The 17,369-nt window shown below is 44.9% G+C and overlaps 1 protein-coding gene across 2 annotated transcripts in view; it reads right to left on the bottom strand.

Annotated features, from left to right (window-relative positions):
- LOC147048171 (uncharacterized) overlaps positions 1-17,369 on the bottom strand; it is a 153,036-nt gene that overhangs the window by 96,154 nt on the left and 39,513 nt on the right. For both annotated transcript variants that reach the window (XR_015067736.1, XM_085926030.1), the window contains one exon: positions 9,155-9,250. Coding sequence is in view for 1 of the 2 variants with exons in the window: in XM_085926030.1 (XP_085782156.1) it covers positions 9,155-9,250 (96 nt within the window). In the remaining variant the exon portion in view is untranslated. The remainder of the gene's footprint in view (positions 1-9,154; positions 9,251-17,369) is intronic.

Below are 17,369 nucleotides of genomic sequence, written 5' to 3'. Positions count from 1 at the left end.
GGAAGTTACATCATGCAGGCCAAAGGTTAAGTTCACACGTTCACTTTTCGGTATACACATGATTTCAACTTTGACTCGGTGCTGTTTTTTGAGAACCAGCGGTCGAGTGTATCAGCAATAAAATGAGCTAAAAGTAGTTGGGAAAATTCAACCAAGCCCAATATAGAGCAAGTGCTTTGTAAACCTTGGTTCAGTTCCAGAAGGAGAGAAAATATTATTTTTTGTCATGACTCTTATGATGAGATAATTGACTGAGAAGAATCCAAAGTTCTTCAGCATTAACTCACAGTGAGACATGCAGCCGGTGTCCATTTTCAACTTTTGTGATCAAATATGCTTATGCTTAATAGGTCTATGCGCAACTCCGCGATTAAACGAATGAAAACATTAAAAGACAATAATAAATACTTTGTTGTTTATACCCGAGTAAATATGCAAAATCGTGTTTTTAAGGGTCTGTTTTGAAAAAGCTCTGACTTGATCTCAAGTGTCCCTAATGTTTTGTCCAGTGAGTGTTGAAAACTGATGTCAAAAACAGACAGAGCAGGAGGGAGTTGTCAGCGTGTAACAAAAAAAGCCCTTGTGGTGCGAACACTCGCGGTCGCAGAGGACTGTTGCACGACATCCCATAATTTGACACGGTCGAGGTGAGAGCGAATGTCTGCTGTGGTCTTGCTGCACTGACAACGTCCTCTAATTCGACATTCCACAAGACTCTACCGAGGACAAATGAAAATGATTTAGGAGACATTTAAAGTATAGCTCTGTTTACTCGCCGCCACTCGGGGCGCTGGCGGAGGAGGAGCTGCGGCCTTCGACGGCGGATGAAAGCACACGTGTAAATGCTATTGCCGGGTTTCCGGATCGGGCCGAGGCCGAAGGACGGACGGCGAAGGTGAGAAATAGTTGTTGGCCTCCTCTTGCGTCCGAGCCGACTCTGTGAGCTGAGAGACGCGTAAGGAATTTCTCATGCCTCAGAGGGAAGTGGAGTCTGGGTCTCATTCCCCGGGAGTTGCTGGCTACTTTTTATTGTTGATACGCTAGACCGCTGCTTCTCAAAATGGGGTCCCTGGATCCCCCTGCGGTCTGTAAATTGTGGTTTGGGGGGGGGGGGGGGGGGGGGGGTGTCCCAAGTGCATCTAAACATTTCTAAACAAAAACTGAAGTATCTACAGACTGCTGGAGTTGGATTTTTTTTTCTAAATGTGTGTTAAATTGCTATGACGGTATTTTTATTTGATTCTTTACGTTGAATTATCTTGATATATTTTGGGGGGGTTTAATCACTAAAGTGAGTCAATGCATTTGACCAATTTTAGGGAGGGAACGGCTAAAAAAAGGACTCTCGTTAGGTGGGCCAGAAAATCAGAATGTTCCACGGGCCGCAGTTTGACCACCAGTGCACTCGAGAGCAAACTACGTCGTGTCAGCAAAAGCCGTAAAGATCCGATATAGAAGACGGTGGGGCGCAATGTCGAGGAAAAGGAGATTAGGCCGGAATGTAGCTGTGTCAACAAATAATAGTTTTGACAATGACTTGTTATTGGCCCAGCTATAAGTAGAAGCGTCGGATAGTTTGGGCTTTTTCTTTTTTTAGGCCTGTCTTTTCTAGCGAGGCGGCTCAAATCTTGGCTCCGCCACGGCGAGAGGAAGCTGTGGAAGGAAATGAAGCGAGCGAGAATGAATGAGGCTTGCAGAACAAGAGCCAGAGCTGGTGAGGAGAGTTAGTTTACAGTGCAATCAGCATTAAGGAAATTGGTTTGCACTAGCGCTGAGAGTTGAGCGAGGTGATTGATGCTAAGCTAGGCTAGCGGGGGAAGGAAGTGGAGGAATTAGCGGCGGGCCAGGGCACCAGAGAGCTGTCAACTACTTCCTGGTCAAAGCGCGGTGTGAAGTGCGTTTCCTGCAGTCTGCCCTCGTGTGAAGTACCCGAGGCGCGCTTTTGAGAGACTTTCCAATGGATTTGTGCGAAATAAAAAAAATACTTGACTTGAAGAACGACCTTTAAATAAGAAAATTAGAAGTTCCAAGATAAATACAATATTTTCAAAAGGGATCATAAATATATGAATATAAAAAGATTGTGAATATATTCTTATTATATTGTCCATCTACCTGTGTTGCTTCATCGTTTGTGTTCAGAATCTAGTGCTTGAAGTTTTAGGTCTCGCTTGTTAGCACTAAGCTAAACTGACTTTATTAAGGCAAAGCTATTTGGTCACTTTGAATAATTATGTACTCAAAAGGGGAAAAAAAAGACGAGATCAGGTAAATGACCATATAAGGAGAGTTAATACACGTACTATATTTTGGGTCGTCGTCCGATTTGATTTTGAACATTGTATAAAAAGCTCAGGTCATGTGGCATGAGAATTCAGCAGTACACTGTAATTAGCAGAATGTATGAAAATGTACGAGTGATGTGTGCTCGCAGCTGCTGAATGAGAAGTCAATGAGCTACTGTTCTCACGCCAGCGCCCAAAGCCATCGTTCCAAGGGGGAGGGGGGGGGGGGGGGGGAGGTGACGGACGACATCATTCCCATTTCCTAATGATTCCAAAAAATTCCCCACCAAAAATAGTCACCATATCACAGAATGTTTGGTCACGTAGCATGGGAGCCTGTTGTCAAAGGAAAATGTTGAAAAGGTGATTAACATTTGAAAAAAGGCCAAGTAATCACTAACACTTCTCTGGAATGGTTTCAATTTGTCCATTTGTTTTTTAGAGTCCGCAGGGGTTGGAGCTCAAGTTGCTGGAAAAGCGGCAAAAGCGATTGACTTTTCAGAGTGTTTCCGACACAAATCTTGCGAGAGCATGCACGAGGAAACCTGAGCGCGCGCACTGACTCGTCCCCAAACTGTTTTCAAATCAAATGATTTAAGAGTCCTAATGTGACAACCATGTGCAGAATCACGCTGGGACTGGACTTGTTTCCATATGCAAAGACACTCAGCGTCCCAAAAGGGAACAGCGCTGGTGGGGAGTAACGAAGTAGAAATACTGAAGTGGATTTTTCAGGTGTCTGTCCAAATATTATTTTTTTTTTCGGAGGACTTTGTACTTTTACTCCTGACATTTGAAAATAGACCGCAAAAAATCTTTAGGCCAATCACAATTTAGCTTGTAGTGATTCCAAACATAATGCAATATATTTTGTTCGATTTAAGTAGAGTTTGACTACTCGCTGTGAAGAATCTCGTCATTGGGAAGCCTTGAGCTTGAGCTCCCCCCGCTAGCATCAGCAAACCTGCCTCTGCACACAAGCCGCCAACACGGCACGCACCAGCGCTCTCTTCGGGGCACCGTGTCAAAACTTGGCCCGGCGCTTGCCAACAGTGCTGCCACGTCAAGAATTTGACAATAGCGGTGGCGGCGTACACGCGGCGTAATTAAGCAACAGAGGACATGGCAGCGAGGAAGCGGCCACGCACCCTGTGCCCTTGATACTCGGGTGTTGGCGTTGACGGCATTTTTTCTGACAGCTTGGTCTCGTCGGCCGTCTAACAACGCCTTACATCTCCTGACGTGCGCTTTACTCATCGCTGACGAGGAGGAGGAAGGATGTGTGTGTGTGTTGTGTCTGTGTGTCCACCAAAAACACTAAACCCTGGCGTGAATATCAAGAAATAAACTTGACTGCATTGGCAACAGAGACTCTACACGCTTTGCTTTCCAGCCCCAGGTACGCAAGAAATTATAACTCGAGTTGTGTGTTGATGTAAAACACAATAAATACAGTATAAAGTAAAGTATATATGAAATAAGGCATATTTAAATGGTTTTCTTTTTCAGAAGCCATTACTTTGAATTTTCAACTCGCAACATCATTCCCGATGACGTTCGACCTTTCTTTTTTTTCCCCCCCTGAACTGTCCAAACTGGATCTCGGTGAGGTCGGACTTAACACATACTAGGGAAGTCTTCCAATATTTGTCAAGGTTTCAAATTCCCCAAAGAGTGCAACAAGGAGAAAGCCAGAAACGGAGATGAACATTTGGAGGTGCAGCCATCTTTCTAACAGCCACTCTTCCACTTCCAGGCCAATTTTGAGTTCAAGTCCCATCCCTTTCTTCTCCTCTCTCCCAGTGGTTCAGTGTCTTGATTTATCTGATGGAAGGAATTCTACACAAGGCTCGGGCTCCGGTGGTATCCCTCCACTGTAACCTTTTCCCCCCACCAGATGTTCCGCTCTCCAAACACGCTAATGTTCATCCCCAAATCCCCGTACAAACATATCAAGTGGTCGCTACATGTTTACGCTGGCCACCGGCCGACACAAGCGACAGGGCCGGCGACACAAGGGTTTTCTTTTTTTTTGGGGGGTGGGGGGGGGGCAGCGATGGCAAGAAGACAGACAGATGACAGACAGACAGACGGAGATGTCAGACATATGCTCGGGCCAGCTGACGACACAGCGATGACCTGGAGGAGTAAGTGGAGCTGATGTGAAGGGGGGGGGGGCGAGAAGGGGATTGATCACTCCTGCAAATGTTGTAACGGCTGATACTTTGAGACAGACCGCAGCATCTGCATTCATTTTTTTTTCTTTATGAGGGTGCATCTGACTAATCTAGAGGGAAGCAAAAAAAAAAAAAAAAAAGCCTCCTCATGTTACTCGATTTATCAAATCAAGCTGAGCAGTCTGATTGCCTTCAAAGATGCATGGAATGTCTAGTTTAGGGTGGTAGACAAAAATGGAGATTATCATTCTTGTTATTTATTATGGTCAAGGTGGAAATTGTGACTTTTTTCCATTCAGGTAGTCAACTTTCTTCTGGGTTCTGATTGGTTAAATGGCTTTTGTAGGGCCAGTTGTTGATTCATTTATTTGATTTTGTGGGGCGCCATCCTTGATTTTTCGACGCATCCATCCAGGGGAATATGCAGAGCAGGGACGTAGGAGGAGCAGCAGCAGCAGCAGCAGCCGGTGATGCTGCCCTCACAGTGACCTCGCCCATGACACAATGAGCCCCAAATGGCAGACAAGAGCGAGGATCAAGTGCTTCAAAGTGCGCCGGCAGAGATAAACCCCAACAGGCCCTCTTTGAATGATAGTGGGCTTCTTTTTTTTTTTTCTTGTAGAAATTATGTTGCTACCATGACACCTGGATTGCATGGAGCCAACACCTCATCCAGTTAATGGACAAGAGCAAATAAAGACCTTGCTAGGATTACCAAAGATGCTTAAAGCAGACGTGAATCGCTTTTATTTGTCGGACTGCTGCCCCCACCCCAAAACCCCCTTAATTTGCCATGTGTGCCAAGATGAATATTTTGGGATTTAAAGATTAAGATTTTGATGAAATTGGGATATGCATTGTGTCAAAATGTAAGGTTTATAGCAGCACAACAACTATGATATGTCATTTTACGATAAGACTCAGACGCTACATCAACTCGTCAGTTTAGCTGGTCAAACAAACATGAAATCAAAAATGTGTAAATTATTCAGAAGCGACACCTGCACGTGCTAAATGCTAACAGAGCGCAACGCTTGATCAATTTACCGAACGTCAAAGCTTGTATAAAAACGAGCGAGTAACATCAGCATCAACGCTAACACCGATTAGCATACAGTTTGTAGCAAACTGCCACAGTAGCTGGACCCAATATTACTCTCCATTGTGACAGTAATGTTCTTTCACGCAGGAGTGGTAAATTGCTTTCATAATAAAAATCCAAACTGTACAACACAATTGTACAAGAACCCACTTATTTTTTTCCCCCTTATTGATCATCGCTTGAATTTGAAGCCTCGAGTCTGTAAGACCTTTGTGGCAAACAAGGCTGCCTCTTTGAGAACCTTCTGATTTGGATACTTCTTTGTGGCCCTCCATGGCAAGCCGGACACGCTCACCTTGGTTTTATTGTTGTCATCTGTATTCCGTGCCCTACTGCGGCGGAGAGACAACCGACATTGATTTCCTCTTCCCTTGTCGTAATTGAAGTATGAAAGGTTTGAGTGGTTCCTATTTACGAGTGACGCCTTCCTGGGCTACTTAGCCTTGAGGCCGTTGAATGGATGGAGAGCAACAAGGGCAACCAAAAGCTGTTTGGTAAACACCTCGCAATGTTTGTACAAAAGGAGTTTAAGGCTGAGGGACGTGCCATAGACTTTACGTTTGATAGTTAGACATTTGATAGACATTTATGGGCTACCGCAGGTTTTTTTTTTTATAGCCATTTACTGTAATTTGACTTAACGTTGCGTTCGTTTAAGTTGTGTTTTGACTCGCACACAAATTTAGCTTGCGTCACCGCTACAGGCACAAAAAAACATCGTAAACCGAGGACGTTCTGTACAATGCGAATTCCCGGCAACTGATGTAGGGGGAAAAAAAAAAAAAAAAAAGCTTCAGGCGGCCTCAGACTTGTGGCTGGTCGTGTCTATGTGCTGAAAGCTATTAATTTCCACCATTAGTCCCTTTTGAACATCTAGGGCGGAAAAAAAAGTCTATGCTCACAAAACATGTTTTTTTTTTTTTTTTTTTTTACAGGTCGCATAATTCTACTTGGGCTGCCGTTTCATGTTCAAGTAATGTGAGATACCTTTAATCTCAAAGCCGACTTCTCCGCTTTATGATGAGCCCGAGTGGAGAAACAGAAGGAAGAGCCGCGCTTTTCTCGGTAATAAAGCCCAAAAGGGGACGGCGGGCGCTCAACCTGTCAGCTCGCAATCTAAATGCATGCAGGATTGCTTTTAAAGTGGGTGCCGCTGATATCCCGCTATGATGTTAAGGCTTGGCCTGACGGGTGGTAAAAGCCCAAGAAAAATCTCTTACTGGAATGGCAAAAGGAACAAGTTGTCGCTTTCTTGAGGAGAAAAAAGAAGAAAAACAGCAGCACGTTGTCCTCCCTTCACTGATGTCACATTGATTATGCTGATCATAAACTGCGTTTGTTTACCCCCCCCCCCCTCGTTCCGAGCTGTCAGTCACCCATCTGCGGAAATGAGCGCGAGTCACACTAAAAGCCATCTTTTCCGTGTTTCGCCCGCATTTACGGGTCACGCCGCCGAGAAAGACGCTCCCAGCGGAGGCCGATTTTCCGCCGCGCTCCGGTATATTAATTGCTTTTTAATGTCAGGCTCTTCTGCTGGAAGTTGTCGCGTACTAACAAATCAACAACAATAAGGTTCTTTAATGTCGCCGGTGCGGGCCGCAGCCACGGCTGAAAGGGTACGCTTACTGAATAATCCATGCCGGCTGCGGCGGAGTGGAGGCTGCTAACGGAGGAGTGGGAACAAGAGGCCATTTGGCTTCCTTTCCGCCGCGTCCCAAGTGTCCCCTGCTCCCATCTGTGCGCATGTAGTGGCAATATGGGACTTTGGTGCGAGCGCTGATGGGAAGATGTAATAGTGATCCAGCTAATCCAGCTAACCCAATGAAGCAATGTGACATGCGCAACCCCCCCCCTCCATCACCCCATTCTCATCTTCAAGCACAACTTGGGGCAAAATTGGAGTTCTGCATCCATTATTAATCCGCACGCTTATCAAGAGAGGGCTCATTGTTCTGTACGGCCTTGAAGTGAAAGGAAAATAAGACAAATCTTTGAAAAGAAGCCTAAACATTTTTTTGTAATTGATACAAAAAATATATATATATTAAAAATGACCACCTCAAGATCCACAAAGATATCAGACGTACTGTACTAAAAGTGCTACACTTAAAACTTAGAAGATGTCAATTCAAAACATCAAAATATGTTGCGATATTCTTGTTTGGTTCTTTTATCGTCATATCGACTATCATTAGTCTTGCGAAATTACATATCTAGCGGAAGAAGAAAAAAGTTCCAAAAGGGAGCGAAAAATTGACCTAATTTCTGTTTTGAGTCCGGAGCATTCACTTTGTAGCTTTTTACCGTCATTAGCCAAATACGCTAACTTCCTCAAAATGTTAAAATGTTCTCCCAAATATATTTTGACAACAATATTTATCATGATTGAAAAAAAAAAAATTCATGGTTATATGCGCCTGCCCAGCATGGCGTTGAGTAAAGATTATGTGTTCTGGGAAGGTGGGGGTCGGCTGCGAGGGGGGGGGGGGGGCGCACAAGGGGTCATCAGTGAGTGTTTGGAGCTTGAGTTACAGGGCCAGCATCTGCCATCCGGTCATCAGGCCCTCATATCCATCACTGGGCCATGGCGTGGTGCAGCCCGGGTTTTGTAAAAACACCCAGAGGAAATGGAGTCTCTGGGCCAGACAAGAATAAAATTAGCTTGATGACTAAGTTCCTCCTCGGGTCCCAGCGGGGAAAGAACTCTGCCATTTGTTTTCATTACTTCCCTCGGCTGTAGAAGCAGCGCCGGCATTATGTATGCGTGCGAGTGCCGCTTTTGTTTGCGTACACGCATGTTGGGACCGGGGTCGCCGGCCACTTCCAAAATGGCCGCTCTGTCATTTCCACCACCGAGGTTTAATCAAACGTATTCGCTCGTAAACACGGCACTCCCATTCCGAAGCCGCTCCGGCATGTGTAATATTTGCGCTCTGGCTCTCTGGAGGTGACATTAGCGCTTGGACCCATTCCACGCTCGCAATATTGCCTTCTGCTACTTTATTGCGGGGTTTTTTTTTTTTTTCCCCCGACGAACTTCTTATAAACACGCAAAGGTTGTAAACATTGATTCGCTGGCTAATGTGTTTTCATTCATTACCTCTTGCGCGTATGACCTCAGAGTTCGAAGCGTGCGTTGGGTCTATTTTGGGACAGAATGTCATCCTTTGCGCATGGGTCCGAATATTAGGTACAGCCGTGTTTTGCAATTCTGCCTTTGTCGAACGTCAACATAATCAGATGTAAATAGCCGGAGCCTAACAGCAACGCATATTCACAACAACGGGCCTCAGAATAGAGTCCCAGATCAAAACAAGGAAGCGGAAGACGCTCTTGTTTGTAAACTGAGACAAAACACTCCAGAAATACTCGTCTTTTTTTTTTTTTCTCTCCAAAATGGCTGTCCACAAATTCCTCCCAGTGCTCTGAATCCATTCACCAATTACTTCCTCCCTCACTCCACTCTCCCAGATTAGTTCCAGCTTTTACCCGTGGTGCCGTTCAGAGGCAAAGTGAAGACATCATGTAGCTCTTTAAAGCATGTAGCATTAACACCTCTGCCCCCCCTGTGTAAACCCCCGAGTACTGACCCACTGCTCTTTGGGACGCAGCCGTGTGGAACGGGCGGCGGCCAGCCGGTGCTGCGCTTCCCATCTCACACCTCCGCTGGGAGGAAGGGACTGGACCTGATGGAGAAAAGGAAAGTGTGCCATAAGTCGAGGCCTTCGAGCCGCCTTGTGAGAATTAGCACATGCAAACATTTGCCTTTTTCTGTCGTCTTCAGCGGTACAAATTTAAATGATGAGCATTTCCACACGACGGGCTTGTATTTTGAGCATGTCACACAGATACGCCGCACTTGTGAATAATTCAGACAACTAGCGTGAGAGTTGTCATTTAAGGGCCACCATTAGTGAGGACACAGGAAAACCACCTCTTACCAAAAGCATCAAAAATTCATGAGCTCAGTAAAGAAAGCGGCCACGTGACGACGCATAAGCCAGACTGTTGGCGGGACTGGAGAAAGAGGCGTTTGGTTCCTGTTCAACATGCTCTCCGGGGAATTTCAAAGGGAAATTTGAAAGTGTGAAAGTGTGTTGAAGCACAACAACAACTGCCTGTAATTCATCTGGATATATTTATCGACTCTTAAAGTGTTGAAGTACCAAGTAAATGATGGCGGTGATGACAAAATATCACGGGGAATAAACATAGAAGAAGAAATCAAAGAAAGTAGGCTAACTGTTAGCTTTTCTGCTAGCATACGTTTCATATTTTTACTTCATAAGATTTTGCCATTGTACCTTCTGAACCAGATTAACATTTACAATTGTTATTTGCAAGTGTGGAATTAAAATAATCGATGATATTTCAGAGCTAGCTAACAATCAGGCCGATGCTAATTTGAAAACCAATCTTTGCTTTCCTTGGGATTCCCACCCCGGAGTTAAAAGTGCACTTTTATCAGCAAGCAAAGCTTTAATTCTGCGTCTATAAATAAACTGCAGTTGTGGACACACAGCCAGTGAGATAGAGAACAACACATGTTTTGTGTGAGGCCGCTATAAGATAATGCATTTACATGTGTATCCAGGGGAGGATGGAGAGAAAGCAGACGAATTACACGACTTCCTTTTGTGGGCTGAAAAGTGGGGGGGTGGGGGGGAAGTGATTTTCTCTAATGCATCTCTGTGTTGTGTCCTTGTCCTCCCACCATGCCGACTGTTTGGGGGTCCTGCGAAAACATGGGTCAAGGAGAGTGTGTGTGTGTGTGGAGTGGAAAGAAGAAAAAAAAAAAAGTTTGCCAGTGACAAGGAAGTCAAATAAAGGGAAGAAAAGCTCCATTTCCCCAGCTAAACGTACCCCAGGGAGGCGTAAGGGAGTGAGAGGGAGATCAAGAGTGAGAGGAAAGGTTGTGAACCGACAATACTCCGGCAAAGGCTTTAGATTTACAACTGGCCAGGCCCTAAAGAGCTCTGCCATGCTTATTCCTACAGCCAGTTAAAACAAATTGTGGCCATGTTTCAATCACCCACATCCTCCCTGCGAGCTCATCCGCCCGCGCCAGGCTTTTTGGCCCGCTTTGCCCTCAATTATTCTTGAATAAATACTTCAACTGAGGCGTCTTCATGCATTGGAAAGTCCCCCCCTGCCTTCACACACTCCTCTTCGCAGAACACGGCGAGGTCCAAAACTCTTGACCCCCCCTCCCCGAGGATGAGAATACACGCTGCCCTCGTGTATGTTTGATTGCAAATTTGCGCTGGAAGCCTCGAGGTAACCTGATCCACTGTTTGATTTTAGAGCGACGTCGGGGTGAAGGAGCAAAGGATGGGTTTTTCTTGTAAGGGGGGGGGGGGGGGGGGGGGCGGCGGGGCGAGGACACGAATGGGGGTCACAGGAGTGACTTTTTCATGTTGCAGATTAAAAGCAGATGTCAGTGGGATTACATCCCCCGGTGTCATCACTCACACCTCACCTTTGTCTGTGCACACAGACGCACACTTGGAGAGAGAGAGAGGGAGAGAGAGAGAGAGAGAGAGAGAGAGAGAGAGAGAGAGAGAGAGAGAGAGAGAGAGAGAGAGGGAGAGAGGGAGAGAGGGAGAGAGAGCTTTGGGAAGTTCTCTCAAGCCCCCGTGGAGGTCAAAGGACGTGAATGATGCGGTCCTGCAGCTAAAAGTGACATATCATAATTATATAGACACCTCCAGGTAAATAAATAAATGAATAAAATATATTTATTTTATTTTAATTTTTTCTAATATCAAACAACCTGCACACCCCTCAGCGCATTTATTGTGAAGGAGTCGCAGGAATGTGACGAGCACTGAAGTTTTTAAGCCACTGAATACTGAATCATAGCGGCGCGCCGATTCATCTTAATCCACTTTTTTCTCTCTGGTTCTCTTTTTTTTCCTTTCGAATGGATGGAGTTGAAATATTGCCCGAGAGGACTGGGATTCATTAGGTCTCTGACAAAGCATGGAGAGGATCAAGCTTTTTAAAATATATCCTTCTTCAAGAGAAGTGAGTGTGACATGAAAGATGAAAAAGAAGAAGGGGGGGGGAGAAAAAAGTTTGTGCCGAATTCCAACACTTAGTGAATCATTTGGGCTTAAATAAACAGAACTATACACACATGCGCTCACAAAACAGTAGCAAAGTGCTGGGATCCAGTTTATTGATCCAAGTCACTGTCTGGGGGTAGCCAAATCATATTTCGGAAAGATTTGGGCAACCCCCATGCACACAATAAGCGCCAAAAAAAAAAGTATTTGCGGTCATGTATCATCGTCAATTTCATTTTGAATCAAAAAAGTTTGAATGAGTTATTATTCATATTTATTTTTTTCATCAAAAGCCATGAGAATAAATGTGTGCACATCTGACTGACCTAAGATCAACATCTCCGCCAAACGTATTCATCGGGGCACGCTTAAATGTCCCCCTGCCCCCCCCCCAAAAATAAAAAATAAATAGCTGCTCGTCTGCACCAAAGCTGTGATGTCACACGGGCTGGAGTTGCGCCGAAGACGACCGGGCCCACAGGCTCGGGATCAGAGCGGCGACTTGCTTATTGTTTCTGACAGGAACCACGCCGGGGCCGCGAACCGGGACGCAGCTGCTGAGAACGTCGTCACATCACCAGTCGTTTGGAGCGCCGCGACAAGATCGGGGGGGGAGGGGGGGGGGTCGTGAGTGCATGTCACAAGGGAAGTGGGGATCAACTATGACTGCGGGTTGCTGTACGAACATTGTTATGATATGAAAAAAATGGGAACAGTTTTGACTCAATGCTGGCGGGAAGCGTCGGCTTTCGGCGCTTGGAGGAGATGGAGAAATATTTCAAATTTCCACACAGTGATCTCAAATGATAATCCGAATTTATTAAGAGTTGGTCTTTCCAGTTCAAACGCAATTTTTTTTCCATATTAGCACGAATTTGAATGTATTTTGATTTGTGAGGGTCACTCGGCACGCGGCAAAGCGAGCCCTGCTTGTCGGCGACTAAATTTAGTTTCAAAGTAACTTTGTTGGGCTCTTATCTCGTCTGCTACACGGCGGGCGCACGCAAGCGTGGAGTGCCTCGCGAGAACGGGGCCGAGAGCCCCTAGATCTTCCTCTTGAGCCGCTATCTGCTCTCTCTTGACCCGGCATGTGTCTCGAAATATGCTAACGGGGGGGGCCGACGCAGAGAACATTCAACCTCTCCAAAACAAACGTGCTGGTGGCTCTTTTGGCTATATAAGTGGCTCTTTTCTACTTAAGGGGAAAAAAAAAATGAAAAAGAACATACTCTGTGTTTCATTTAAGACAAACAGCTTTCAGAGAAAATGACTCAGAAAGACCTCTTAAAGTTCACTTGCTAATTGCAGGTATTTCTGCTTTCATTTTGGCGTTCGTATAAGCTGTTTTGTTCTCCTGATGTTGATAACTTTGCTTCCGGGGCTGCAGAAACACTAGAAACGCTCAATTTAGATAAAGAATTGTCATTTTGGAGAAACAGACAGTCTAGCACCATGACTTTGTAATGTTTGTAGTATTTGGTTGTTAATTCTCATCAAGCGGAAAGAATATGTTGTGTTATTGCTTTGTTTTAGTAAAGTAGCAATAGTTTTGAAAGTTTAAAAGTAACATAACATCTATGCAATCTTCCATGCGGCGATATGCTAGCAATAAGCTAGCAGACTTGGTTTCATTGATAATTGTGGTGAGAGTTTCACAAAAAAGTGGCCGTTACTGAGGTTGCAGCAAGCACGCTTGACCTCTCACTTAGAGAAACACGTGAGAGTCTTTTTGTGTCCTTCAACACATTCTTTTATGTAGCTGACCTCCCAATTTTCTTTTTCTTAAACTGTGGTCAGGGACTGGGACGGGATTTTTTTTTCTTCAATGGGAGTGGGATGGGCCGGGAGTAAAAATCTACTTCCAAGTCAGCCTCAAATTCAGACTTAGTGCGGAATTCAAACAGGCTGCGATACAGTTGGAGGCCAAGTGATCATGTGACCTGAAATTGGTCATCATTGCGCCATAATGCAGCGTAAGGCCACATCCTCATCTTTAATATCTCCTCACTGCCTTGACCTGCAACCCATATTGTGGATTTATATCTCAAATCTGCTCCCTTTGACCTACAATTAACCTTAATGAAAACGGGAAGACTCGCTGCCTTTAGTGTCTTTCCAGGCACGCATACATTTTTTTTTTTTTCTCCCTCCCATGGCTTTTCTTTTCCAGCACGTTACGTTCAGCCGATGGAAATCAAGGTAATGACGAAGCGAAGAAAAAGAATGTTCTTTCAATAGATAATTAGGGAGATTGGTTTACCAGGGCCACTCAAAGCTCATTCACATGCGAAGGGGCCGAGGCCCGGCCCCCCGAAAGGGCTCCCAAGAGAGGCATCGGCCCCCCGGCTTCATTTCTCAGAGCAGGTGCCTGGCAGGTAGTCAATGGAGACGGCCGGCGGAGATATACAAGAGAGTCATCCTCCCGCACAAGGGGGTCAACATCACAGATCAAGGGTCATGAGCAGAGGTCACAAGGTCAATGTTTAGCACACACGGAAGCGGTCAGATGACTGGATATGAATCCCGGGACTTCTAGCCGGTCGGTGGCTCCGAGTAGCGGAAGTAGGCGAGACGTTTCGCGTTTTATTTAGCACTGTGCGATGTCACGTCTTCATTTAGCTAACGGCACTCGGTCCATGACACGCACGCTTGAGTTAGTTATGAAACTTCCCGAGGTTTCTATTTGATCACATATGTGTTATCAATAGTATTGATAGATTTCATTTTACAAATCAAACTCATTGGGCAGATTTCTTTTGCCATAAATATGCTCCAAGCCGCTTCCCATGACAAGGTGATACAGGAAGAAGAGGTCAGAGGTGACGTGCACTCTAATTTGTAATTGAATCTCAGCGTGGAAAAGCGATCAGTCATTGCCCGTGGGCTGCCATCGAGGAGGGGCGGGGAATCTTTCGCCGTCCTCCCAAGCGGTTGTCGTTGGAAATGCAGCTATGCTCTTCAAAGTCACGAGCTTCACGCAACGATGACACAAAGCAAAACAACTCCGGCCAAATCCTTGTAGTACTTTACCCAGGTAGCATTGTCCATTAGCATCGGTGCCAATAACTACGACGACATATCGGATCTGCATGTCAATTTCTCTTGTTCTAATCAAATAGAAAGCCCGCCGAGTAAATATCTCTCTTCTTATAGCCCGGGCTGTTTACAACACAGCCGCGGCTGTATAAACGACGCGTGGCAAATGAAGAATTTCTTTTAAGGCGTCGGGCATATGCCCGATATAGGAAACCCATAGCGTCAGTGGCTCCATATTGGATGCGGAGGTCAAAGGCTAGCGAAGGTCAAAGGTGTTGTTCTCCTTTCTCATCACGAAGTGCATTAACATCTTCTGCCCTGTCCCGTCGCGTCCAGATGGCTCGGCGGGCCCGAGGACAGATGCTCCGGTTTTGAAAATGCACCGTCGAGAATATCCGCGGCTCCATCATCGCCACATCATATTTCAAAAGGAAGATGGATATGGATGCATAAATAAGGACAGGCTGCATTAAGTCATTGATTCTTTGCGTGTAGCTCAACTTTCACGGAAATTCTTTGAAAGAAAAATGCTGTTGACATGAAAGAAGTTTGGATTTGGGACCAAGGGAAGAAAATGTAAAGAGATCTGAGCTGAGGACAATAAACGGTCAAGTGAGCTGATGGGATTTGACAGAGATCGCTATTGTTAAATGAGAAGTTCACATTTAATTTACACTGCCGCCAATCTGAATCAGATCCAGTTTAAAATGTGTTTCACGTCAAAGCTTCAGACCCTGCACACTGTAAATTGATAATTGTGTGTATTCAGCAACTCTTAAATTATTTTAAAAAAATAAATAAAACTATAGGGGGCCCATACAAAGGTGGAAGAGAATAAAGTCATCAAAATTTGTTTAGATTTTTTAAAATAAAGTCAGACTATCACAAAGAAATAAGAAATAAATATAGAAAATGTGTTTGTGAGATACTAATAGTTTAAAAAACAACTTATGGATATGATGCATTCTTTAAAAATGTATGTTATGAGCAGAGTATTGGCTAATAATCCTATTTTGAAGTCGAAATATTGTCAGGAAAAAACGATATAGGAAAAGAAGAGGGAGAATATTTAATGACCAAATCTATTTTAGTACAAGAATAAACAGACCTTTCTCTTCCTTTCTAATATGATATCATCACTTTACAGTGTGAGAAAAAGCTGTGGTTGGGGTGGTGCCAGTAGAAGTACAGTAGATAAATGCCTGTTTATGGGCGTACTCTGTGTGACCTCGCCTAAGGGGAAAATAGGCAGACACTTCTTAGAAGCAACCATCAGATTGGATGTGAACTGTCTCCTAGGGTACAAGGTTTTATCAAATTGAATCTCTTAAAGTGCTTATCCTACCGTTTGTCCTATTAAAGGTTTTAACATGTGTCTCTTCCTTTGCAATAATGAGGCCTTGGAGTAAACAGTGGCGTAGAGTAAGCCATTATCGCCACATGCTAATTAGCCAAAGCATTAGTGTAAAAAAAAAAAAAAAAAGAAAGAAGACCCAAAAAAGCTTGTTTAGCTCTTTAAGTACTTATTGCTGTAATATTGTATTCCCCCCCTCATATTTTAAGTTTATTCTTGTAGTGCTACAACCTTTTATGGAAATTGATTTGTTAATCACGATAGTTTTGTTTACATTTTTTATGGATTATTAAATAGGAATAACCTTGGAAGATTCCCTACCGATAATTTAAAAAAAAAATCATCACGATATGCTCAATCCTTCGTAATCTCAACTGTCTGATATAGCAAGATGGGAAACAAACGTGCAGGAAAACCAAAATACATACACCAAGGGCTAACGAGCTAGCTAACTAGCTAGCTATTTTGGGATAGTTTGCTACCGCCTTTTGTGTGAATAAATGTCACATGCCTGCCAAAGCCCGTCTGATCGATTTCGCGTCGAAATCAGCAAATCTGGGCCGTTAATCACTTGGCGTCCCGTCGGCCAATCGACATGGTGCTCTGACGGGAAAGCCCGCCTCTTTGGTTGCCAGTCATTATTTTGAAAGCGCGGCGAAACCCTTCGAGGCATGCGAGCAAGTCAAACAAACGTGGCCGTTCCAGGCCGCATGGCACCCTGCCGCGAGGTTTGGCTGGGGGTGCCTCGGAGGGACACACGCATTTGTTCACACACACAACACCAGGCTGCCCGGAGACCTCCGACATGAACCTGCTTCTCTCACTCAGCAAGACATAAATCAGCCGGCTCTCAGCGGCCCTGCTGGCCCCTCAGCGCCATGCTGAACCTAACTCCACGGGAATCAAACGCCTGTAACAGGATACAAAAACTAATCCGGGCCAGAGACAATCGCCGGCGCAGAGAGGCTGGAGGGGTGCTGATCGAAGACCATATCCACCCACCCGCCCCCCTCCTCAAATCCAACTCGTCTTTGTCATGAGACCTTTGGCCCCTGCACAGAGGCGACATGCTATTGTGAGGTGCTACTGGTCTGCTACTGAAGATGTAACCTGTCAGGTTTTCCCTCCACCCCAACGCCACCACTTCACTTCTGGACTCTCCAGATGGCTCTCTCGGCTTCCCAGTCACACAGACACACCAGTAGTAATAAAGTCATCAGGTCCAAATAGTTTTTGGAATGTCACAAAACAGCTTTCCTGAATTCTGTCTCGTGCAATCATATCAACGCAAACAAAGAAGAGTTTCACAAATATTGTAAGCTGTTGAGTAAGATGCAGTAATGTCAT

The sequence above is a fragment of the Syngnathus leptorhynchus genome, chromosome 12, assembly GCF_054491065.1.
Source record: "Syngnathus leptorhynchus isolate UIUO chromosome 12, UIUO_Slep, whole genome shotgun sequence".
NCBI lineage: Eukaryota > Metazoa > Chordata > Actinopteri > Syngnathiformes > Syngnathidae > Syngnathus > Syngnathus leptorhynchus.
This window is presented reverse-complemented; position numbering and strand designations above follow the sequence as displayed.